At 45.7% G+C, this 26,771-nt stretch overlaps 1 protein-coding gene across 5 annotated transcripts in view; it reads left to right on the top strand.

Moving 5' to 3' along the window:
• Positions 1 to 26,771, top strand: part of TTC7B (tetratricopeptide repeat domain 7B) — a 200,357-nt gene that overhangs the window by 18,457 nt on the left and 155,129 nt on the right. For 4 of the 5 annotated variants that reach the window (XM_080915923.1, XM_080915922.1, XM_080915921.1 and 1 more), the window contains exons 2-3: positions 3,124 to 3,278; positions 7,768 to 7,936. In XM_080915923.1, the coding sequence (XP_080772049.1) occupies positions 3,124 to 3,278; positions 7,768 to 7,936 (324 nt within the window). Of the gene's footprint in view, positions 1 to 3,123; positions 3,279 to 7,767; positions 7,937 to 26,771 lie in introns of those variants that run through there. The other variant, XM_080915924.1, reaches the window with a different exon arrangement.

Genomic DNA, 26,771 nt, shown 5'->3' with positions numbered 1-26,771 from the left:
AGGCAGCTCTGTGTCTGTTGGTTGGCTCTCAGGATCTCTGCACTGACTGTTACAGTTCTCTATGTTGTTTTTGTGACTAAGCCAGAGGGAGAAATTCCACCCTTGGGGCAGTGAAAGTCTGATCCTCTCTCCTTTCTACTTGATTCTTTAATCCATTTGAAATTAATATTCCCATGGCTTGGGGATCCTTTTTCCTTCTTGCCTCATTGTCCCAGCATGCAGCCATATACTTCCGGTTTAATGATGTCTGCATCTTTTCTTGCTGGTAGATTGGGAACTGGGAACCCATGGGATCCTGACAGGTACAGGCAGAGTCCATGAAGCATGGGTCCAGCCACCCAGGACCCCTCCAGTATTAGGGCTAAGTCTTATCTCTGAAAGATATTTTGGCAAGAGCTCTTGCTAACTAATTCTCCGTTATCCTGGCTGGGAGAATGAGTGACAGAAATCTCGCCTCTTTTTTTTTTTCCCCCTAAAAGAACAAAGAAAACATAATTTGCTTGGCAGATTAAAAGGGAACCTAGAGAATAAAAACATTAAGGAGCGGTTTTGTTTGCATGGTAAACTAAAGTCAGACCATAACTCTCTTGGTGGGGTATAGTCAGAAAATGCTTGTCAGTGGAAGCCTGTTTCTTCTTTAACACATCAGGACACTAACCTACCTGCTCTCTTTTCTGCTTTTTTTTTTTTTTTTTTTTTTGTCCTTTTTGTCCTTTTTGTCCTTGGTTCTGTTGCAGAGTGTGCCGTCCCATTCTCTCAGCCTGGTGCCCTTCCACTGGGTTCACCAGTCTGGCCCTGCTCTCTCCCTATGGTGTGGCTTCCATTTTACAAATGGAGAAATGATGCTATCAGAGGTCTAATGGTGAGAACAGGTAGCTGGATCCTCTTCTGCTGTTGTAGGTCTGAGAATTCTGCCTCAGGCCCTGTAGCGAGATGGGTGGGGCTGTGGGAAAGCAGTGAGAAGAGACATCTGCGTGGGTGCACAGGATGCTTTCTTAGAATGCGCCTCTGGGGACTGAGGCTGAGATCAAACTGAGGGCTCATTGTACTCTCTCTTTCTTCCCCCTCCTTAAAATATACAGGAGTTCAATGGTAGAACTCTTGGTTAGCAAGCTTGAGGCTCAGAATTTGATTCTCAGTACCATAAAAACAAAGGTTACAAAAAAGGGTTGACATTGATTGATGATCAATAATCTTATCACTTATCATTATTATGGTTAATAAATATCCTGTTATCAAAACTTGTAGCTTTTAAAAGAAAGTTCTATTTTACCCTCTATAAGTAATATAAAACGTTTTGGGCCAGTCATGGTAGTGCACACCTTTAATCCTAGCACTCTTGAGGCAGAGGCAGGCAGATCTTTGTGAGTGTGAATTCCAGAGAAGACTAGCTTGGTCCAGGGTTATGCAGTAAGACCCTGTTTTAAAAACAGCTAAACAAACAAACAAAACCCAAAGTGAGAACTACTGACCCCTGCTGAGCCTGATGTGCACTAACACCCTCATGATCCCACACTGGAAGCTTAGTAAATGGATCGATCACGGGACAGCGGACACGGGTTTGTTTAACAGCAAACTAATAAGCTCGAGCTTCTGTTCACTGTACATAATTCAAGCTATGAAGAAAAAAATGTAAATAAATTCCACGTTTTGTTACTCTAACATCCTTGCTAGTAATTATTTTAGGCATCTTTATGGAGTCATAGACATATATAGAGATGAACATTGAAAATACTTTCACGGTGGTCACATCTGCCCGTTATGACATCCAGTAGCCACAAGTAGCTACTGACCACTTGAAATGCAGCCAGCTTCGGTGGAGACAGGCTGTCCTTGTGAAGTGCACACTGGCTCTAAAACACTGTGACAACAGCGTTCCCTGCTGCCTGTTCTTCCCTCCCCTCCTGGTGTTTCAGCTGTTGCCATCTGTACCTCTGCCCTCTGTGTCCCTGGGCCCTCTGCAGACACTTCCTTCTCTTCTGACGCTGGAGGCTGCTGCAGGCCACCTGACTTCCCATGTTACAAGAAAGCTGTTTACTTTACAAACTTCTAAGGAACTCTTGTGCTGTGTCATAGAGTTGGCTGGCTCCTCAGGACACTGTAGTCTCATCACTGAGAAGCTGGCCCCTTAGGACACCGAGCAGTGCTGAGGCTTGTGGCTCCTGCAGATGTGACTGGTGCACAACGAGGTTCACTTGGCCTGTACTGGGCTGACCATCCAGATCTTAGTGGATCCCCTATGGTGACTGTTTTCATTGTAAATTTATGCAGTAGAGACAAAGCTGTTCTTCATTCTGTGACCAGAATAGTGACCAAAAATCAACCCAAAGGTTATTTTAACCATTAGACTCTACTGAGGTCTTCTAGACCCTGGCAAAGTCCTTGTAGATCTTCTAGGCCTTTTCAAACCGACTGTATATTTTTAGTGTTCCTGTGTCTGTCTATCACAGACAAACACACCACAGTCAGGCTGGTGTATGAGTTGTTCTGGGTTCATCCAGAACAGTCTGGATATGTGGGTTCTAAAGAGTTGTTCCTCGACTCTTTTTAATGTAAATTAGCCAGCCACAGGCATGGAGGTCATAATTATTCTACAGAGTGTATGTACTTTGTGAGCTATCCTCAAACGTGGGGCTGTATAGTGTGGTTTATAGACTTCTTTCATGTTGCTGTCACAGAGCTCTGAAGACCTGACCAGAAAGATACGCCTGCAGGCTCCCCGTCAATACTCATGGATATAGACTTTGGCAGAGCAAGGGGTTTCACTGCCCTTTCTTCTCTTGGAAATAGATAACAGTGGACGTTGTGTGTATTTCCTAAGATCATCACATGTCTTACTATCATAGGAGAATTTCTTTTCTCCTTTCTGAACTTAAATCACCAAATTAATATGTAGCCATCTTGAAGTCAGTAACTATGAGGCAAAGGAATGACTGAGCCAACACTACTGGAATGTTCCTTGCTAAGGAGCAGGCTCTCAGATAGACCCAATCTTAGGGTCTGAGGTTCCAGAAGAGCCTCATCCAAAACCTGGAAGCTTGGGGCGTGTGGGGCATGGGGTCCTCGGGGCTTTCCAGCACACAGACCATTTCTTATTCTATTGATTGTCTCACTTGGTTCCAGATGATATGGCTGAACTTCTCCTAGGGGAGTCGAAACTGGAGCAGCACTTGAAGGAGAAGCCCCTGCGGCAGGGAGCCAGTCCCCGGGGCCCCAGACCCCAGCTGACTGAAGTGCGCAAGCATCTGACCGCTGCCTTGGACCGAGGGAACCTCAAGGTACTGTGTGACTCTTGGACCAAGAAGGGATGGTTTGGGATACTGCCTTTGTCACCTGGGGACAGTGTGGTGAGCAGGGTATGTTTGGAGCACACAAGTACAGTATTGGGGTTGTCTTCCTCAGCAGGTACAAGCCTCGCTTGTTCAGTACATCCATCCTTGGCTGGCTGGCCTATGAGGCTCCCAGCCTAGCAGGAGTCTCTAATGAGAGTCTGCAATCATTTCTCCCCAGGTACTTGAAACACAGTCTCATTATTATAACTCAACACTCATATATAGCTTCCTATTTCAATCATGTGGTTAAATTATGTGATCAGTAAGCCAGGTGTTGCCACATTGTGGGAGGGAGCCAGGAGCCTCCCGGTCCTTGGCAGTCCCCTTATTCCCCCTGGTCCAGACCGTCTCAGCCACTGCCCCTGCTTCCACTGTGGTTTTGGCCTGAGAGCTCAGTCTGTTCCCTTTCGCCCGAGACCCCTTGCATGTTTCCTGTGAACATGGCCGTCCCCTTTGCATTCCAGGAAGGCTGGCTTCCTCCTCGCTTGTCCTGCCCCTCCTCCATCTTTGGAGTCCAACCCTTACTTCTTTCTGATACTAATCTCAATGTATTAGTTTCTTTTCCTGGTGGTGTGATAAAATACCCCAACAAGAGTAACTCAAGGGAGAAGGTGTTTTGTCCATCGTGGGAGAGAAGCCAACGCAGCAGGGGTGTGAAGCAGCTGGGTGCATCCAGTCAGGAAGCAGAAGGCCATGGATGCTTGTGCTAAGCCAGCTTTCCCCTTTTTTCCTTTTCATACAGCATAAGACCCCACCTCAACTGACCGCTCACAGGCATACCCAGATGCTAAATAAAAGCCCCATGTGTGCCTAGAGGCCCCCTGCTGGGTGATCCTAGATCTGACACAGCTCTACAGCTCCAGCCTGTCCACATGATGCCCTGTTCTTTCTGGAATGTGTTTTCCACTGAGGACAGCAGTTTCTAGGGAACTTCAGCTATGATTTTATCTGATAAGTTCCCTTCCCATCCAGAATCCTCCCGGGCTGCCTCCTGACTTTACACTTGCCTATGTGTAACCCGCCTACCCTCAGTCCCAGAGAGGCCTTCTCTTTACTTTTCTTTTTAAAACTTTTATTTTATTTTATGTGTATGGATGTTTCACCTACATGTATGTCTGTACAACACACGTGTATCCGATGCCTTCAGAGGCCCAGAGGAGAGTATCGGATCCCGTGGAAGTAGAGTTCCGGTTGGTTGTGAGCCACCATATGTGTGCTAGGAATCAAATCCAAGTCCTGGACAGGAGCAATAAATAATTTTTACTAATGAGCAATCTCTCCAAGTGTAAAGCCATATTTGTTTTTGAATTCTAAATTGGAAACTTGTGTTTCCTGTTAGTTTACTGTGTGACCTTGGGAAGTCCTTTCCTTCTCGGTTTCTGTAGGGCTCTGTGAGGTGGTCTCTTTGGACCTTCCCAGTTTCTGGATGCTTCAAGCTGTGAGCCTGTATTCTGAGCTATGCTGTCGTCTGGCTGCCTGCTCTGCTCTGCTGCAATAGGTCTTGAGCAATGTTGGCATAAGTACTCTATGTCATGGTTCTGGAAGCATCTCAGAATGGACAGTCTCAGTGTATGTTTATGGCACAGCATGGCTCTGGAGGCCAGCTCCAGGGCTTTATTGTTACATAGGAAGCCCAGATGTGCACCTGCGTTGGAGCCTTAAAAGCTGGTCTTCACTTGCTAACTCATGGGCCATGCTGGGCCTCAGCTTACAGTTAGGGTACAATAGTCTGCCTGGCATCATTTCTTAACCACAGGCTCCTGGTGACTTTGGTGGATATTAGTCAGCATCAGAAGGTGGAGGAACAGTGGGTCCCCATGGCAGTGATGACAGCCAAGCAGACTCAGGATCTTGGAGGATTGACTCTATGAATGTGGATTAAGAGATGTCTAGCTTGTTTCTTTCCCCACCCCTGTTCCTTTACTTCCGAGAAGTCAGCCACTCACTTCGGTCTCTGCTCTCCATCCTCGGCAGCCCAACATTCCTAAACATGTTGAACTTTGTGGTGGAATCCCAGGGTTAGTTCCAGTTCTGGCTTTATAAGCCATGTGATCTTGGAACATTCCTTAGCCTCTCTGAACTTCCTATTTCACAGGATTGTCCTGAGGCTTAAATGTGGGAATTCCCTAAAACTGTACCCCATACACTGGACATGTGTCCTTTACTAATGCATTACTGTCCACCAACGAGTTTTCCTCCAGTTACTGTGATTTTTTTTTTGTTTTTGTTTTTGTTTTTTTACCTTCCCCTGACTTATAAAGAATGTTCTAGAGTTACACAGATTTTGCTTAGGTGTGTTCTTGTTCACACTGGCTAAAGTGAAGCTTCTTCCCCTCGCCATAAGTCTAGTGTCTCCACTGACTCAAGATGCACTTGAGACGCTGCTCAGGCAGAGCAGCCGGCAGTGTAGCCAAGTCAGACCTGGAGCTGGGAGTCAGAGAACAAGACTGTCTGCGGCTTCGTTTGGTAGACTCTTCCCCACGGCAGGGAAGCTAAGTGCTGTGGATGGGCTCAGACAGCAAGGTCCTCCCAGGCAATCTGTCCTCTGCCTCTGGTCTTTTCATTTTACCCAAGCTGATTCAGATGGCCCTTCATTTCCTTCCTAGAAACCATGCATTCCTTGTGGCAAATACAGGTAGCATGAATTTGTTTCTCATTTTACCACCTGCAGGTATGTAGGTCAGTGGCAGAAAGTGGTACATGAAAAACACTTTCATCTTCTCAAACAGAACCTCTATCCCCACTAGAAGGTTCCAGAGGATTCTGCAAGAAACATTTCTGATGTGGTGTGCCCTTGTGGTGGGGGGCTGTCTGCTGGGAGCAGACACCGTGACCAAGGCAACTCTTATTAGGACAACATTTAATTGGGGCTGGCTCACAGGTTCAGAGGTTTAGTCCAGTATCATCAAGGCAGGAGCATGGCAGCATCCAGACAGGCATGGTGCAGGAAGAGCTGAGAGTTCTACATCTTTAGCTGAAGGCAAACTGGAGAAAAACTGGCTTCTGGGCAGATAGGACCAGGGTGTTAAAGCTCACACTCACAATGACACACCTACTTGAACAAGGCCACACCTCCTATTAGTGCCACTCCCTTGGGGGGTGAACATCTTCAAACACAGGGGCTTAGCCTTTTGTCCCTTGGCAAGTCTGCTTCCATCCATGTCTTCTGAATTCTTACGCAGATGCATCTCCCTTGGGCCACTCCTGACTCCATTGGCTGCCGGTGGCCCTCACTGCTCACCCTTCCATCTTCTCCAGGCAGCCTGGTGCCTTTGCTCCCTTCTGAGATTTGTCTGGAAGCCACCCTGGCTGGCCAGCTGCTCTTCTCGGATGCTCATGAGTGTCTTGTCATCCAACCCACTAATGCTACAGGTTATGTGTGTTTCTAGGTGCACATAAATTTAGCCTTGGAGTTCTAGGACAAGGCTGGGAGAGGACAGTATTTCCTTATCTAGGTAGCTGGATGTTTCCTCTCTCTTTGGCTGGTAGGGTGCATGGAGACAGGCAGAAGATGAGATTGGTGTGTAGTTGGAGTGGGGGTGACCTCTTATCCATCACAGTCCTTGGCTTCAAGAAAAAGATCCTGGTGCATAACCTCAGCCTCCCATGATTGGCTTAGTGAGAAAAGTCCATCCTGCCTTTGGAAATCTTGGCCTTGTGTGGTTTGGGTTTTGTCTTGGGTATAGCTCTACTGAGTTGGGGAAGACCTACCTGGATGTCAGATGCCTCCCTCTTAAGCCAGTGTTCACATTTTTTACTTTACTCTGGAAGCTTTTCTTCTTTCTTGGTCCAGCCCAGGTCTCTAGGGAGCTGTGGGGTTTTATTTTCTCATAGCTTTCTTTATTAAGGTTGAAGTCCTACAATGAGCCAACTGCCCATTTAAAGAGTACAGTTAAAAGATGGTATTTAATGCATTCATGACAGCATGCAGCACTCACCACTAGCAGTTCTCAGACAGTTTCTTTCATTACCTCAAGAAAAGCAAAAACCAAAACAAAACAAAACAAAAACCCATAATCCTTAGTAGTCATCCCTCCCCCCATTCTCTGATGCCAGCCTCAGACAGTTTCATAGTCATGGTCCTGTAAATTCAACTCTTCTGGACTTTGCTGACCAATGGGAATCACTACATCATATGGCCTTTTGTGACTTCTGTTCACTTGGTATGTTTTTGTGTGTTCGTCCACGTAGTAGCATGTATTAGTAATTTATTTTTTTTCTTATTATGACAGTAATAACTTTATGGCTAGCTCATGTTTTGCTTGATGCTGGGGGTTGTTCACCCTTTGGGGCAATTGTGACTAATAATGCTATGAGCATTCGTGTGAAACTTTTCCTGAGAGGCTCTGTAGGGTTGTCTTGCAGCCGATGGTGGGACTCCTGGGAACATTGCATGTAATATTGTAGATTTTTTTTTCTGTCTTTTTCCTTCTAGTCAGAATTCCTACAAGAATCCAATCTGATCATGGCCAAGCTGAATTATGTGGAAGGAGATTATAAGGAAGCCCTGAACATCTATGCCCAGGTGGGCCTCGATGACCTGCCCCTGACAGCTGTGCCCCCCTACAGGTTGCGGATGATCGCTGAAGCCTATGCTACCAAAGGTGAGGACTGCGTGCCTTACCCCGGCTCCTGTGTGACCCTTGTGCTCTTGGCTGGTGATTAACCTGGCTATTCCCAGCAAGGCCCCAGGGTCATTCCTACTGTACATTCTGGGTAACACTAAGCCTATCATCTTGTTTCCTCAGAGCCCAGCTCTACAGTTTTTACATTTTGGGGCAGTTTCTTGGCACCATACTATCATGCAGTGAACATGCATGCAGGAAAGTTTTAGAAATTATATTGCTGCACAACATCTACAGGAACTCACTTCATTTCCAGGCTGAGGATGTTTTTATTTGTTACTGTTACATTTGGGTTAATTAAGGCCAGTTGGTTAATCTGTAGCCATCTTTCACAGCCCTCTGAAGGGTCTCCATTCCAGGGACAAAGAAAGCGTAGCTCCTCCCTGCCATGAAGCAGCTCTCAGTCCTGTGTGAGTGGATGTCGTCCCATAAGGAGGAGGAAGGATGGAAGGCAGTGCTCACGCTGCCTGCCTGGTATCATCACCAGCTGCTGGTCCCTCTTCTGCCGTATCTGTGTCAGACGGTGATGAGGAGGAGGCCACCTAAATGTACAGAAAGCACTTGCTATGGCATCTGGCACCTACTCGTTATTCAATAAATGATGCTTTCATGGCAGCTTAGACAAGAATCTCATGTGCAAAGGCTGAGGAGAGCACCTTTTCAGAGGCAGAAGAAGGTTCTCTGGGCTGGTAGGTCCAGTAATGCTTCCAGATGGAGGAACTGTGACACTCAGAACTAGGCTTCCCAAGGCTATGACATTCATTAATGGGCAGCATGAAGTCTCTCTGCTTTCAGCCTCCTGCCATCCTAGGTATACATTGAACTGTCTGTGGTTGGCACAGGGGCAAGGAGCAGGCTACCTGCATACTGCTGAGATGTAGGCTGCCCGTGGTCTAGCCTATCTGCCTCATCTTATTCAGAACGAAACAGTACCCCAGCCCGAGGTTTACTTAAGAGATTTGGGACAGGCTTGATCTCCTTGCCCAGTTCTACTGGGTTCGTCTAATTATCTGAGTGTCCCTGTGGATGGGAAAAGACACCGCTGCTCTTGAGAGTGTACTCTCAGTGTAATGGGTACAGTCCCGTGAAGCTAATCTGTAAAGTAGTGTACAGAGTAATTTTAAATCGTACTCGGTGTTCACAGTACTCTATGAGGCCGAACACTGCTCTTTCTGTCTTACAGAGGAAGAAACCTGGGCCCAGGAGGCTAGATAACTTGCCCAGGGTCCTCAGCTAGGAAGAGCTTGAGCCAAGATTTGACCTCAGAGATGAGTGCCTTCTCTTGAGTGTTTCAGGGAATTCAGGCTGGCCAGTATTCAACCGGGCCATCTCTCAGCCCTTCCTCCCTTCCTTTTTCCCTCCCTCCTTCTCTACTTTCCTTTCCCCGTCCCTTCCTCCCTCTCTTCCTTTGCTCCTTCTCCCTTTCTTTTTTGACATCTTTATTATCAAGATTATAACATAATTTTATCATTTCTCCCTTGTTTTCCCACCCTCTCAGCCCTCTCTCATTTGCCCCTACTTGCTCTCATTCAAATCCATGGCCTCTTTTTCCATTGGTTGTTAATATATCAGCCATTCATAGTTAGATAGATAGATAGATAGATAGATAGATAGATAGATAGATAGATAGATAGATAGATGATAGATAGATAGATAGATAGATAGATAGATAGATAGATAGATAGGCAGACAGACAGACAGACAGACAGGAAGAAAATAGATGCAGATATTCCTAAATTCAGTCTGTATAGTGTTACTTGTATGTGTATTTCATTGGTATTGGATAACCAGTTGGTGTGCTCTTCCCTGGAGAAGACTGTCCTATTCTCAGCATCCCTTAACTGCCTGTAGTTTCTTTGTGTATGCTGAGGCCTTGTGGTTGTTTCTCCATCTGCTTTGGAATGTCTGTTGGCGTCCTCTTTGTCCAGTTGTATTTAGGCAGGCATGTTGGTGAGACTTGATGGTGTAGCTTCCGACATTCCTAGGAGACACAGTCTCACAGCTAACACCATCACCCTCCAGCTCTTACAGTCTTTCTGCCGCAAGGAGAATCCTCATGAGAAGTTCTTCTCCTTAGCTTCATGGCATCTGTCCTAGATAGAGAAAACACACTGTGCTGAGGAACTTTTTCCTCCTTGTTCGTGAGTTTGACATCTCTGCTTTGATTCATAGGGTCTTGGAGGATCCTGCTCCAAGGCTTCTGGGCAAGGAAGGTGTGCTCTCACTGGCTTTCAGTTTTCTCACTGTGGAGGATAATAGTAGTGGGTTGGGAGTGGGAGACATGTAAAACACTCAGCACAGTGGCTGGCAGAGGAACAAATGTTGCTTGTTTTTGTTCTGAGGTGTTCCTTGGACTTGATCCCAAGTGGATGTACCTCTTCTGATAACCTAAGGAGCATCCAGTTAGGAGCAAAGGAGAGGCTGGCTTTCTTGCACAGATACACTGCTGCCTCTTTGTCGTACTTTCTGGATATGATGAAGGGCTACCTCTAGAGACAGCTTATCTGATGATGAGTCCTGAAAAGTAGTTTAGAAAATGGAAGTGCCCAGTACTCAGGGCAGCTAGAGAAGGCAAACACAATTGTCTGGGGTCAGGACTTGGATGAATACTCTCAACCTCAGTAGGCTTGCCCAGGACTGAAGTGGAAAAGCTTGAATTAATGATTTCATCACAGAAGGCCTTTTATTTTGGGGATGTGCGGTCAACTCAAGAAATGTTTCTTTAAGAGGCAGGCATTCCCACAGCCCATATAACTCTTTCTCAGAAATTGGCTGGAGACCCTTGTTGGGTCTCCTTTGCTCTGAAATCCCCTACCAAGCAGGAGCCGGGTGCTGCCTTCCAGGAGCCATCCTGTAGTGCTAGCTAGCTTTCTCCACAGACTGCAGAGTTCACAGCCCTCTCTGCTTCTTGGCAGTGTGTGAGGAAGAATAGCAGTGAGAAGATGACAACTAATTATGAACATGCTCACCTTTACAGAGCATCTCAGAGCTTCCCACCAGCCTCACTGCTTAAGACTAACCAGCCCCTAGTGCCCCAGCACCCATGCTGTGCATCAGGTGACTGTGTCTAAGGTGGGCATGAGAGAAGGAGCTGGGACTTCTAGAGCTCAGGCCAGGCTTTTCATGGTCTGCCAGTCTCCCCAGAGCTTGGAAGCCAGTCTTTAAACAGAAGAGATAAAACAGTTTGTGTCTTACCCAGTCTTAGCTCCAAAGCACAGTGTCTTCACACACCCACACACTTCAACTCAGTGTGATCAGCCTGTAGGCAGACCTGGAGTGTCTGTCAACAAAGAGAGAAGCTCCTGGATTGTTGTATTTGAGGCGCCTTCCCCCAGGACAGAGCCAGCCAAGTCAACACTAAGGAGATGATCTGCAGATGACTGCCATTCACCCTGGAGATGATATGGTCCACTCATGACTGCCATTCCCCATCAGGCATTGTTAATTTTTCACCACACTTTCCTTAGTTCTGAACACGTGGGTGCTCTCAAAAAATTCTCAGGACACATTGGGTTGGGAATTTACAGAATGGGCAGTTGTTACTTGAACATTACCTTGCTCTAAAAAGATGACACGCTGAGACCACCAAGGAAACATGTATCTTTAATTAGGGTTTTTCTCTCACTCAATTCAAAAGAAAACAAAGCAATCAAAGTGTATTCACTCTTTTTCCTTAGGGCAAATTCTAACAGCTCCATAGTCAGGAGGAGGTGACACCCAGCAGTGTGACTTAGGGAGTGAATTTCCTTTCAAAGCTTAGTTTTTCCTCCTGGAATGGTGTTGCCAGGCAGTTGTTCTGATTTCCCTAGGAGTGGAGACAGGCTTCTTAATGCTCTCGGATCATGCTTGAGGCCCAGTTTTTGGCTACTGAGAGAATTCAGGTGTGGTGGAGTTGGTTCTAGGCTGCCCATATCTGTGCCTGAACCATCCAGGTGGGTGGTACAGTCACTCTTTTCTTTGTAAGCCTTATTATAGCCCAGGTGGCTCCTTTGTTCAGTTAGTAGCTTCAGTCCCAGGAAAAACTATCAAAACTCATTGTTTTTAAAGATTTATTTATTTATTTTATAAATGTGAGTACACTGTCGCTGTCTTCAGACACACCAGAAGAGAGTGTTGGATCCCATTACAGATGGTTGTGAGCCACCATGTGGTTGCTGGGAACTGAACTCAGGACCTCTGGAAGAACAGTCAGTGTTCTTAAACAGCTGAGCCATCTCTCCAGCTCTAAACTCATTTTCTTAGCATGCTTCTATTTGCTAGCAGCAACTGCGTAGGGTGGCAAGGGCAGTAGAGACTCTGAGGACGGTCTTGGACTTGGGTAGAAAGGTGCAGTAGCTGTAGGGACAGGTGGAGAAGTGGCAGGAAGCAGCCCACCATGCCTCTGCACACTCCAACTGCCTTCTGAGCAGGTGAAATGCACAGGTGTGCTCTGTGCACAAAGAAGGTGGAAGAGGTGTACAGCCCAAAGCCAGCAACTAATGCTGCATTGCACAGGACTCTCTGGACCTGGGACCACAGCGCCTGCCTTGAACAGGACAGCAGAGTATGACACAATAACCTCAGCTCAGGCTGAACATTCTTTTGAAGTTCCACCAGAAATTTTTTTTTAGATGAAAGGATATCCAACCCAATTATACTCCCTGTCATCCAGATTCAAAACAAAGACTTGAATTCTCTCTCTCTGATTCTCAGGTTGCCTGCCCTCCTGCTGGTTCCCGTTAGGTCTCGCTGGCCCTGGCACTGCACGCCTGTCCTTGATAGAGTTACCTATGATGCATACATTGCAAACACACTGAGTGCAGCCTGTGGAGAAGAGGGGTCGTCCTCTTGGGCAAATGCCCTCGACAGACGTCCATAGTAGCGACTCTTCTAAGCAAGAGTCCTCAAATAGATTCAGAGACTTCTACTCCCTGACAGGCAAAACAGGGAGGGGCCAGATGGCTGCTCTGTGACAGGACCACTGTGGTCTTCCTGGGGAAGAACAGTTTGGAAGAATGGAGGAGGCAGGATGAATGTGCAGAGTTCCTGCTCAGGGTTTGGGCAGAGATCCAGTGTCAGCCTGTTTGCAACAGTCACAGCTCCCTTGGATTGGCCTTTATAAAAAGCTGTAGAGCAGGTGTGGAGAGTGACAGACCTGTGGGGATACACTTGTCCTAGGAACTCTCTGGTCTTATGGGCTGTCACTCCCTGCAAGGAAGCTGAGACATCTGGTCAGTGCAGAGCTTAGATTCTAGGCGAGGCTCCTGGACTCCAGAATCTGTGATCCTGGAGTGTGCATAAGATGCTGATGTCAGACACTCAACTGTTCTGATTCTGTTCTGTGAATATCTGACTCTCATGGTTTTTCCCCTACAAACGTATGGAGAACATCAGAGGAGACAACCAGAAGATGCTTTGAAGCATCCAAATGTAGGTAAGCGAAGGGTCTTTATGTAGGTCACCTTAGTATGCCAGAGGTTAGGAGCAGAGTAGCAGGTGATTCCAGTGGCTGCCTCCTCATCCCTTCGGCATCCTTACATCTACAGATGAGTGAAGGCTTTGTCCTTTTGCACACATCCCTGCTCAGATCAAAGGTCTAACTAGGGCTAGGAGTGGTGCTTCCAGCTGTCCCTGGAGCTATTTCTTGACCCTTCCCCCACATGTAGACAAAGAGTATGTATGTTATCTATCCAGTGTGCAGACACACCGAGAGGACATGGACACTCCATTTCCCCAGAGGCACGCGTTGGTTGGCAATCTAGTGTGTCCTCTCGGATCCCCTGTGCACTTGTCACTCATGAGTTTGCTTTTTCTCTAAGGATGAAATTTATTATATACTCTGTTCCATGATTGTACATTTCCACCTTGTGGGAGTTCTTGAACACCTTTTCCAACAATAGGTGATTTCTGCAGTTTTTAGGAGCTACCCAAGTTTTCTTTTCTTGTGTGGGCAAGGTGTCACTTAGACTTCTACTTTGGACATGTCTCTTGTTTTAGCTTTTCACCATTCTCCCCGAGATAGTCAGATGCACCCTCCTAGCCTGGTCTTTGTATTTGTTCCTCATGGTTCCTATCAGAAGGTTCCCAGAAATAGAGAGTCTGTGTTAAAAGGGAAGGATTTCTAGATTGTTCTGTAGAACAACTAGATTTATATTCAGATTTGAATATGGAATATCCTCCTGGGCTTGTGCACTGAAGGCTTGGGCTCCAGCTGGTAGAGCTATGCTGGGAGAGAAGGGAAAGTGGGCCTAACTGGGGGAATGCTCTGCAAGGTGCACTTGTCCCTGCCCCTCCACCATGCCGTCATAGCTCAAACAGGCCACTCGACAGAACCAGGTAATTATGGGAAACCCAGTGTCTGTGGCTGGAAGGAACTTTCCTCCCTTTAAGTTGGTTTCCACAGGTGTATGCCTCAGCAACGAAAAGCTGACCAGTACAACCTGTGTGCCTCTCTTCCTTCACTGTGAGAGCCAGCCTCCTCTATGTGAGCAGCACTATGAACAGACAAACCATGCCTGTGCCACATTGCCTATGCTGGAAGACTTATTTCTGTTCTATCATCTTTACAGAATACTCTGTGTATAGCTTAGAAAACATTTTGTGTGTATTTATGAGTGTATATGTGTGTTTATGTGTGTGCCTGTGAAGGCCGGAGGACAACTCAGAAGTTAATCCTCTCCTGACGTCATGCAGGGTCAGACATCATGTGGGGTCTGGGGTTGAACTCAGATTGTCAGATCTGTGTGCAAGTACCTTTACCCACTGGGACATCTTGGTGGCCCAATTTCTTTGTTTGTTCTTAACAAATTTATTGATATATAATTCACATATTTTGCCATAAAAATCTAACCATTTAAGTATATAATGCAGCAGTTTTTAGTATATTTAGAGTTGTGTAACCATCACCAGATGGTTTTAGAAAACGTTATCGCCTGTCAGAAGAAACTTATTAGATCTTGATTGCCTCCCAGCCCACTTGACACTCATCGCAAACTGCTATGCATTTTGTCTCTATGAAGTTACCTAGTCCAGAAATTTTATATAAATTAAGTTTATAGTAAGTTTTTTGAGTCTTGTCTTTTTTTCACTTAGCATGCTTTCAAGGTTCTTAGATGTTAGAGTGTGTATCATTTTTTTTAGTGGCTGAAAACGATGCTGCTGAAAGTAACTCTGTATAGATTTGGGGTGAGCATGTATTTTCATATGTCTCTATACCCGCTAGAAAGTACATGCTAGCATTACAGGGTCATGGGATAACTCTGAGCTTACCCTTTTGAGGAACCAAAAATGTCTAACAAAGAACTTTACCTGTGCAGAGTCCTGTTTTCTCCAGATCGTTGTCAACATTTGTCAATAGCTGTCATTAAACATTTAAACCTAGTTTTTAAATCATGGGTACATGTATGTGTCTGAGTGTGAGCTGTACATGAGAGTGAGTGCAGATGTGCACACAGAAGCCAGAAGAGGGCATCAGATCCTCTGGCACTGGAGTTCCGTGATGTTGTGTGCCAGATAAAGAGTGTCTTAGGAATCAGATGTGGTCCTCTGCAAGACACTGAGACACCCCTCCATCCCCTTCTGACATGAACATTATGTGAGACAATTATACCCACTCTGATTTTTGTCTGTGTCTCCCCAGTGTCGGATGGCACTGACCAGTCGTCATACTTTTTGTCATTTATTGTGTCTTTTTAAAGAGAGATCTATTGAGGTCATTAGTTCCTGTTTTTCTATTGAGCTGCGGTAGTTTTTGTTTGTTTACATTTTTAGCTATAGATCATTTTGCCAAGGTATGATCTGTAAATATTTCATCTCAGTCTGTGCTGTCTTTAGCTTTCTTTTTTCCCGTTTTAAAAGATGATATAATTATTTTTTAATTATAGCCTTTACCTCTCCCAACTTCTCCCAGATTCTCACCCCTACCCACACAGCTTCATGTCCTTCACTTAGAAGACCAGACGAAGCCAAGGATTCCATTTTGTGTTAGCCAGCTCCTCCTGAGCATGAGGCCTGCCTTCAGACATAATTAATACACCCACTTCCACTCCACTGAAGAAAATGGATTTTTCGTGCACCCAGCAGCTATAGCTTGCAAATAGCCTCTTTGTTAGAAATGAGATTTTGTGTTCTCCCCCTCTCCTCCATGATGGGCTTCTGTCTAGTTGCAGTGTGTAGGCCTTGTGTATGCTATACATTGTGCGTGCATTCATATGTGTGTCAGACCTGTTGTGTCTGGGTGGCACTACCCTGGCAGTCATCTGCCATCTCCTGGCTCTTAGAATTTTTCCTTTTCTTCTTCTGCTTAGATGCCTGAGCCCTGAGAGGATGAGTTTGATAAAGACATCCCCTTTAGGGCTAAACACTCCAAAATCCCTCACCCTCTGCATATTGTCGAGTTGTGGGTCTCCATGTTAACTACCACATACTACAGGAAGCTTCCCTGAGGAGGGTTGGGCGAGTCTCTGGTCTGTGGGTTGAGCATGTGTCATCAGGGGTGATTTTGTTACTGTGTGTCTGTAGCAGAGTGATAGTGAAGTTTTGTTCTCCAGCACTGACCCATGAGATACAACAGCTAAGGTTTTCATTGGTTTCCTTTCTGGAAACCACTGCCTAATCATCGTAGAGAAGACTTATTCCTTTGGTCTATCGTACAAAGAGCTTTGTGATGTTAACTGGTAAACTTGGGTCTCATAACCCCATTATGAGTTCATTTTTATTTATTTTTATGAAGGCAAGGTCCAAATTTATTCTTTTGCATGTGGAGTTCCTGTTGTTCTAGAACCATTTGTTAAGGAAACAATTCTTTTCCCACTAAGTTGTCTTACCATTTTTGTTGTTGGATTATAAATGTGATTGCTCATCTCTGGACTCCCTTGGCCACCTAATCTATCCTTTGTACTGTGAGGTCATTATCCCTGTGGCCTGTAGTACACTTTGAACTTGCAGTCTTTGGATCTGTTTTTTCCTTCTCTGTTGCTTTAACTCTTTTGAGTCCTTATAGTTCCATGTACATTTTAGGACACTGTAAATTAGGGCAGGACAAATTTGATCAGGGCACTGTTGAATCTGTAGGTATATTTGGACAATATTGTCATCTTCCAGTCTATGGACATGGAATGCCTTCTTTTATTTAAAAATGTTGTCTAGGCTTTTTTAAAGATTTATTTATTTTATATATGTGAGTACACAGATGGTTGTGAGCCACCATGTTGGTGCCGGGAATTGAACTCAGGACCTCTGAAAGAATAGCCAGTGCTCTTAACCTCTGAGCCATCTCTTCAGCCCTTGTCTAGGTTTTTTTTGGGGAGGGGTAATGTATGTTTATATATATATTTCCTTTAAACATTTTATTCTAAGTATTTAATTCTTTTCAATGTTACTCTAAGATTGTTCTAAGATAAGTTTCATTCTGAGATTGCTCAGTGTTATTGGAATGCAGCTAGTTTTTTTGTGTTTGTTTTATATTCCACAATCCAAGTGAACTCCATTAGCTCTAAAATTTTCTTTGAAAGGTCTGTTTGAGTGTTTTCTGTATAACACTATGACATCTGCCAATACAGGTAGTTTTATTTTCCTTTGTGTCTTCTCACAGACAGGCAGTTCCACATGCTCTCATCTGGAAGTGACCAGAGCGGACATCCTTGTGGAAGGGGAATTTTATGATTAAGTTTGGGTCATTGAGCTTTCTTTTATAACCTTTATCAACTCCAAGAAGTTCTCTTCTATTTCTAGTCTATTGGATTTTTAAAAATCATGTATGTGTGCTAGAGAATACAAGGTGCTTTCCCCCTCTGATGTGACGGTCATGTCACTTGTATTTTGATTTCCATATGTTAGCTTAATCTTGTATTCCTGGGATCTGTCCCATTTGGCCATGGTGTCTAATCATTTTCTATGTACTGGGTTTGGGGGTGTTAATCTTGTTGAAGCTTTCTATATCTGTGTACATACAGGATGCCCATGGTTTCCAAGTGAACTCTTGACTTTGGCATGAAGACTGATGTCAGAAGGTGGATTTGAGAAGTGTTCCCTCCACTTTGGTTTTTGGTGCTACTTCCTAGACATTCCTATGCATCTGGTACCCACCCTCCACACAGTTCTCTATGGCATGGATTGCCATAGTGCTGTTTGTTGTGTTTTCTTTGTTTTGACTTTTTTTTTTTTTTGGAGACAGTTTCTCTCTGTTGCCCAAGCTTGCCTTGAGCATTCAGTCTTTCTGCCTCTGCCTCCTGAGTAGGAGGAAGTAAAGATATGCCACCTAGCTATATGGCATCAGACATCCAGCTCCATGTCATCTCAGTGGAGCACTGAGCCAGTCAATAGTGACAATCTTGGCTGGTTTTAGCTGATTCCTGTTTCAGGATTGACAGCTTTTCAAATACTCTGCATTTCATCCTTCAGCGATAATTTGAGCAGTGGTTTGCCCATGTTCTAAGGCAGACTCAGTACACATCATAGTCTAGTACACATCATAGTCAAAGCAGACAGCACTTTCTGTACATGCAGTTGATTGACAGTGTCAGTCCAGTGGACAAATTCTGTGTCTTCTTTTGCCAGGAAGCTGTCAACTATTGGCAAGTTTTAAGGATGACGACTGGCTTGAATGAATGTATAAGTAAGAATGATCTTTCTGCGCAGGGCGAAGACTAGCTAGGAAGGAATTCAAGACTGTAGGAAGGAGGCTTGTGGGAGGCTGTGAACTGGCCCTGGGCTCGTCCTTTTTCTGTGTTCTGTCTCTCAGAGGCTCTCCCTTCTAAGGGCTGTTTACCAGGATAGTCAGTTGATTTGCACCCAGCTTTGGCCACCAGAAGGCACTGCTGGAAGGCATTGGGTAGGATGAGAGAAAAGTCACAGTGTGTCCAGCTCCTGATAAATGAAACATCCCTCTCTATTCAACTCCCACACAATGACCCCAGCTTCAGGGTCTCTTTCAACTCCACCTCCTCTCTCTGGCCTTTTCAGCTTTTGTGATGGCAGCAGCTTCCTGCCGATGCTAGATTCCGGGCTGGGTGGGGAACCATGTTGCTTTTATTTTTCATCTCTCATCTCTGATGCAGACAGTTGCAAGCATTAAATCCTGTTCATTTCAAGGACTAACATGCTTCCACTGCCCTCATTGGTCCTAACTGAAACCAGTGATACCAAAGCCTACATCCCAAGTACAGAGGCCAGAGCAGACATGTCAGAAGTGGGAGGTGTTTGACAGAGAAGCAGCAGGCAGTGGGGACAAGTTGTATGTGTATAAGGGGCTAGTGAGGCAAGTGAGTGTGGAAAGAGTGAAGGTAGCTTCAGCCCACTGGGTAGGAACAACTGAAGCACTTGTGCCTCACAGGAGGAGGGTTTCCCTGGATCTTAAGGAAGCTACAGGGCTGGAGCTGAAGTGATGAATTCTGGTCACCTGGACATGCTGTCCTAGGGAACTGCTCAGCCTAAAAGGGTTTCTAGGGAACTCATTTAATGTCGGGATTTAAGGACTCTCTGCATCTAAGCTGGGGTGGCTGGAGTTCACTGTGGAGGACCACAGTGAGGGAGGAGAACAGGGGCTGATCTTGATGCTCCCAGGCAGGAACAGGGTTATCTGTAGGTAGAGTGCTTCGTGGAGCTCTGCTCTCCGGAAAGAGGTGTCTGAGTGACATGGAACTTCCTCTCTGTGTATTTCCTATTATGGCAGGTGATACTCACATATGATGAAGGCAGCAGCTAGACAGTGACCTGAGTGTCAGGACAAGTCAGGCTGAAATTCAAAATTGGACCATGGAAAAATCCACAGTAAAGTAAGAGTTTCCCTATTCTCAAAGCTTGGGTTCTCAGTGAGTTTTCTGCTAAATGTAGGCACACTTTTTTTTTCTTTCAAGACTTATGGACAGCTCCCAGATGGCCAGGCTGACCACACATCTGCTGTGTCCTACCCACCCTCTTCTGCAGGCTGCCTGCCTGCCCACTCACCCGCCCTTACCTCTTTCAGGCCCACTCCCTCACTGGGTTGGTCTTCCAACTTGACGCTGCTCTCTTATCCCTTAGCTGGGCCCACCCTCAGTGATACCGTTGTTGCGTGCAGACCCCGCCCTCCTTCCACTGACCCCGCCTCTATTTATAGTTAGCACAGTCTAGTTTGGCACTCAGCTTTGGTTTAATTATTTCACTTCTGTCACTTGCCTTTCCATACAAGGACTCTATAGTTAATGAATTAGTGGAATTAGCAAATACATGGGCACACGGTCCAGGCTGGACACTGAAGCTATGCCTGCACTGCTTGCCTTGCCTTTGTTTACTAGGGCAGGGGTAGAGCTGCCTCCCAGGCTGCCTGCACAGACTGTTTGTTAAAGCATTGCCCTGGCAGCAGGGTTCACAATGGTGATGAACTCTACTCAGACAAACACTGGTCGTTAAGTCGGAAGTGAGGGATTTTCAGTGTTTGAAATCCTGCCTATTTTAGATGAATATACATGTGGTCAAGGACATGCTTTGAAGCACACAATCTTGTCTGTGGCTCCTCTCCTGCTGACACTCACCTTCAGGTCTGTGGACTGCCTCCAATCTGTTTGGCTAAAGAGCCTCTGTAATGCACTTAGCTCTTGCACTGTAGCATTCAGGTCCCTCCTAGAATCTCCTAAAGGCCTGGACTCACACAGAGTCTGATGTGGATTATCATCTAGCCTGGCTCTTGTGTTATGACTAATTGGACCCCGAGTGTAGGCCTTCCTTGGTCACAACCCCTCCTCGTCTCCTGTGGCTGCCAAACCATGTCTAGTGTTCATTTTCTTCCCCCAGATATTCACGATGCTTTGAGGAAAACACACACACCCATATTTGGAAAGCTCTGAGCTCTCTTGGGGGCGGGAGCAGAGCACAGACTGTTCTGTAGAAAAGGAGGTGTTGTAGTGTGGCATAGGGTGTAGCTGTCCATAGTGGGCCGGGGAGAGTGCAGAGCAGGAGGAGCAGGATGTCCCTGCCCTGCCCTGTCCCTGCCCTGTGCCTTGCCCAGGGCCCATCACAGGTGGTAACTTCTGTGCAGAGGCCTCAGGTTATGGAGGGACTGCTGGACACTAGGTTCTGGGATATAGTACTAAATTATTGGTGATGATTACAGCTTGTAAGGCATCCTAAACACGTCCTAAGCACTTGCTCCTTATTCCCCTTGATCCTTGCTACCCTAGAGACAAGCATGGATAGGGTCCTCATTTAAGAGAGCTGGTGGGCAGATCCAACACTCCACCTCCTCAGTGTTGTGTCACCACGAGATCGCACACCCTGAGTGACAGTTTGATCCTGGTTGCCCTGAGGCGCTTTGAGCCACAGCTCTTAGAACCATTGAGAATCTGCAGGAGGTTCTGGACAGACAGCCTTCACTCAGCAGCGCAGCCAGCACGCAGACTTTTTTGTTTATGGATAACGATGACACTTTGGAGTTCTGGACACGTTAAAAATCTAGAACACGAAATTATGTAGCAAGATGATAACCAAAAGCTCTGGCTTGGGGCCACATCTGTCAGGATCAGGACTTTTTGCAGGGGTCAGAGGTCGTTCTGCAGTAGGTGGGCAGCTGCCACCAGAGGTCGCAGGAGCCCTGTCAAGACCCAGACAGGAACCACTGTGGCGCATGCGCAGTTGCTCCTTTACAGATGCGGTCCACACCTTACTTCAATTATCTGATTGTCGTTTGTATCTTAATACCTTATAGTCCCCACCCTGCCACAAGGCAGGCAGACTTAGTGTTTTTACAGGCCGAGTTGGCATTTGCAGTCTCAGACAGAGACTGAGGTCGTGTTATTGAACAGGAGTTCAGAGATGCAAGGAGAAAACTGAGCTGCCTGGGCTTCTCTGCTAACCGGAACTTAGTGAGTCCAGAAAAGCCCGGCACTCTTGGAGGAAGCCTCACAGCCTGACTTTGTTCCACCGGGTCACACCCAGGTTTATCAGCGTTAGCCAGAGTTGTTCCCTGTGTCCTCCAGGGTTAAAAGTCCATGGGAGTAAGGACACCCGTGTGGAAGCTCGAGGGTTTCTTGACAGGTTCTTTGAAGTGACAGAATTATGTCTTAAGGTGTAGGAATTGTGTGTTTTCAAATGAACATGACCTTCTAGGTGAGCTGTAGAACAAGACATTTCTCTGATCTTTTGGGGTCTGTGTCCCAAGTAGCTACAGAAGTAGAAAGCTGAGGAATCAGGGAAGGCCCTGCTAACGCTATGAGACCCTGGACACCACCTCAACTCCCCCCTGTGCTTGTGTTTCCTTATTTCTAGAGAGAGGATAAGGAGACCATAGAAGTCCTGTTGTTTTTCTTTGAGGAACTGCGTTCTGCATTTGAAGCTTTGAGGTTGCTTTGGGTGCTGAGGGGAGAAGTCAGTGTGTGGTGGGTACGGATGTCAGAAGTAGGTCAGTGCAGAGCTCCTGTATGTCGACTTTGCTATGGTGGATGGGAAGCTCAGGCTGTGAGGAATAGGGCTTGTGAGTTGGGGATGTCTTAGCCTCGATGGTGTGGAGAGCTGCTAGCAAACTGTGCATCTCCTGTGATCTCCCCACCCTTTCTACTCTAGAGGTCATGGTTGTGCTGTGGTAGGACGCTGCGTGCTGTATGGAATGGACCACGCATCTCAGGTTGCTGGCCAGGGCTTCCTGTTTATATTTAGATGCTGCAAGAAGAGCACAAGGCCTTTTTATGCTGTTGGCCCACATTCATATTTTATGTTGTTTGTGTTGGTAGACTGCTCATCGGTTTTCCTTTTGGAGGCAGTAGGAATTCAGGGAGTCCATAGAAGGCTTTAGGACAGAGCTTTAAGTGAAAGTCTGTAGGGGTATCTATTCTGAATTATTTTAAAACTTTAACATTTACATATGTCTGTTTATTTAATGACTTTGCGTGTGCACGTAGAGGGTGGGGGTCAGAGGGCAGTGGCAGGAGTCAGTTTTCTCCTTCACCACAGAGATTCCAGGGATCAAGCTGAGGTTACGAGGCCTAGTCTTAGGTGTCTGTGCTGGTTGGCCATCTTACCTGCCCTGTCCCGAATTCTTCAGGACATTTTCTGCCTTTAAAAAAAAAAAAACAAAAAAAAACTTTATTTGCAGACAAGTTGCTTTATTTTCTACAAGTGGCTGTTCTGGGGTTTCACGCTTGAGGCAAGGACAGTTGCTTGTGTCCCCTGATCACTGTCACCCTTGCTGTCGTTGGTCGGCAGTGGCTCCATTTTGTACTGCAGAGAGTCCTAGTGTGATACAGCTTCTCTGGAAGCAAATGAGCTGAGACTACAGTGACAAGGCGTCACACTTGGGGTTGAGCTGATGGGGGTTAACTCTGAGGAACTGGAATGTCAGTGATGGCTGCTTTCTGCTCAAGGCTTTCCTGTATTGTTAGATATCCATTGTCATGTTACCAGGGAGACGCCTGCTAATGAGGTGGTGACTGTTTGCTCAGTGTTTCTGAGCGCCAGGCCCTGGCACTGTCACCGGCACATGTTACTCCACATGTTTTCATGACAAGGAGAAAGAGGCTCCAGAAAGTTAGACAGCACGCTCCTGACTCAGAGGGCAATCGTGCTAAGAAGCAAGGGTTCAAAGCCAGATGTCTACACAGAGTTCCCCCTCCCCTGCCCTTTTACTTCAGGATTTCTTCCAGCAGATTTAAGTTATAGGTGTGATTTTTTTTTTCAAACAAAGCTTAAAAATAGCACAACAGGAAATGGTTGCCTGACATGATCCACTAATTCCATGCCTTGCTATGTAGCCAAGGAAACTGAGGCATAGGCTCTTATGAGAGGCAGGGCGTGAAGGCCGTGCAAACTCCCCAGCTGGACAGAAGTAGAAAAACTCCAAAATCCACCAGTCTATTATTGAATTTTTAAAAACTGAAGCATTTCCTCCCAGTAGAATATTATTTGGCAATCAAAAGGAATGAGATTTTGAAAATAAGTAATAGGAGCCATGTATACGACTACACCAAGTGCAGCTTCTGAATGGTTAGTCTTATGTCTGTGCACGCCCTCAGTGTAAAACGCAAGAAAGCTCAGATAGTTGCTAAGCAGCTGTGAACCTTGAAAACATTTTACTAAATCTAGCCAGGCACAGAAGATCACGCTTTGTATCATTCTGTTTTACGAACTGCCTAGAAATGGCCAATCCATCGAGGCAGAAAGTGAGTGAGTGGTCTCCAGGGTCTGGGGAAAGGGCCATGGAAGGGGCTTCCTTCTGGAGTGATGCAAAGGTTCTGGAGTTAGCTGCCAGTGTTCCACTGCGTTGTACACGGTAATAGTTTTGTTGTGTTTGTGCAATTTAAAATTTGATAAAATTAGAGAAAATTCATATAATTCTCCCACTTGAAGTCTCTCCAGCTACTGTTACCTAAAGGCAACAGTGATAAATTAATAAACATCTGGTTTGTTCATTTCCATATTTGCTTTTGAGGACTTCCCATGTTCCAGGCACTGTTTTCATCACATTGTTTAGCATTTCTTTTCTCTTTCTTTCTTTCTTTCTTTCTTTCTTTCTTTCTTTCTTTTTCTCAACACAAGGTTTTTCTGTGTAACCCTGGCTGTCTTGGATCTGACTCTGTACACCAGGCTGGCCTTGAACTCACAGCGATCTGTCTCCCTCTGCCTCCCATGTAGCATTTAGCCATGTACAGTGAGCAAGAGAGCCTGGCTTCACAACCCACATTGTTGGCTATTATAACTATAGGCTAAGCATAGTGACATCACAGGGCGTAACGGAGAGTCGGAAAACTATAGTGTGGAAGCACTGGCTGGCTGCATCCCAGCTCGGCCCTGTGTGCATCATCGTAGGTGAGTTAATTAGCAGCTCCAGGCCCAGTCCCTCCGTCAGGAAGCTCTCAGATAATTGGCGAATATCTTTCAACACCTGTTATTATTGCTATGTGTTAAATACATGTTGATATATGGTTATTAAATGGAGTCTTTAAAAGCATAAATTCAAATCAATCTCATTTCATGAGTATTTCAGGTTGAATTAGCATCTCATTAGCTTGCAGAATTATAGAGAGAGAGGAAACAGTCACTGAAAGTGTTTACTCTAGCAGGTAAATGTCAGTCCAGGATTGGCTTCACTTCTGAGGGTGTGTGTCTGTGTGTGCCTGTGTGTGTGCACATGTATTTAACTCCTAAGCAGGATATACTGATCCTAGAAGTAAAGTAATTCATGGTGGTCCCCCAAAGGGGCCACTTAAAGTCACAGAAATTGTGGGTTTACCAAGTCTTCACAGGAGGCCTGGAGCAGCTTCTTCTTCTTCATCCCCAGCATTTGGTTTCCCCTTGGCATCTCCTCTCTCCAAACCCTGCACACCTCGTCCTCCAGTAGATTGTGCATACCTGATACCTGTGGGAATCCTGAGCGTATAAACACAGATCACAAGTTTAGCAACCCCAGGCTGCCTTTACTATCGCTTTGTATTATGAGTCTTGGGCTCTTCCTGAGTCTCCATTTATCTTTGGAACTTGAGATCCCTAAACATTCTCTTACTGCCTTTGAAGCCTACACCATGGTGCTGGGTTATCAGAGATGTGAGATTATATTGAAGTTTGGAAAGTCCAGTTACAGACTCCCCCGTAATCCTGCTCCAACAAGGCCTCAGAATGTGCCTTTCCTATGTCTGACTTCCGGAGCTATAGTTAAGATAAATGGGAAAACAATGGGAGTGCTGTAGTTCACAGGGCCTGTTGTAACACTGAGAACTTTAACGACTGAGAAGTCGTTACCCTGTCCATTTCTGTGTGATTTTTTTTTTTTTTTAAGAACCAAAATGTCACCGGGCAGTGGTGGTATTTGCCTTTAATCCCAACACTTGGAGGCAGATGCAGGTGGATCTCTGTGAGTTTAATGCCAGCCTAGTCCACGGAGTGAGTTCCAGGACAGCCAAGACTATACAGAGAAACCCTATCTCATAAAACCAAAAAAACCCAAAACAAAAACAAAACAAGCAACCAGAATCCAAATATCTGTTTGGCTGTTCCTCTCTGTAGTACAAGTTAGTGTCTCAATGGTTCATAGAACAGACAAGAACTAGGAGACCTGGTGGTCCTTGGATTGCCCAAAGTGGGGCAGCTTTTGATGTGAGAGAAAATCAGCTCTGGACTTTGATTTATAAGACTATTTGAAACATTTTTATTGCCTTGCTAGGGTTGAACACTGAATTCACTACTGTTAGTAGCTCAGTAAAAGATACTATCAGAGGGCTATGTACTTAAAGGGATCAAGGGCCAAAGCAAGGGCTTTATCATTTATTAGCTACGAAGCCCTAAATCCAATTATATCTACAAGATCTATGAGCGTCTTCCTTGAAGGTTGGCTGTAGAGATCAGAAACTGTACATCAAACTCTAGGCATAGTTCTAGGTTCTGAGAGGGCCTATCTAAATAAACCTTGATTAATATGGTCCAGTCTTGTGCCCAGAGAAGACTGAGGGCTCTCAACTGTAGCCAGGCATGAAAGAATTCTATAGTTCTACCTGAATAGAACAGTACAGAGTCTGGACACATTATGGAGGGCTCCCAGCCAGCTTCTCAGCTCTCTAGTGTCCTTTTCCCCACAATGCCTCCTCTTGGTCTCATGGCCCCTAGAAGTACTCAGCTTTCAACACTGTACCCTGGACAGCCTGGGAATGGTATGACCCCAGAGCAGGGCTTCTGCTCTAACACCAGGGCCGTCTTGCAGTGTCCACTTCTGATTCCTGCACAACATGTGGGCAACTCACTTAGCTTCTGAGACTGTCTCCAGTTTAGGATACAGATAGTACCTACTGAGTGTCAGTAAATAGCTAGTGTGTGTTTGGAATTGCTATGAGAGCAAGGGGTGTACAGTCCAAATGATTTGATCATCGTTAGTTCATTG

The sequence above is a fragment of the Micromys minutus genome, assembly GCF_963924665.1.
Source record: "Micromys minutus genome assembly, chromosome: 1".
Taxonomy (NCBI): Eukaryota; Metazoa; Chordata; class Mammalia; order Rodentia; family Muridae; genus Micromys; species Micromys minutus.
Note: the sequence above shows the minus strand (reverse complement) of the source record. Positions and strands in the feature narration are given on the sequence as shown.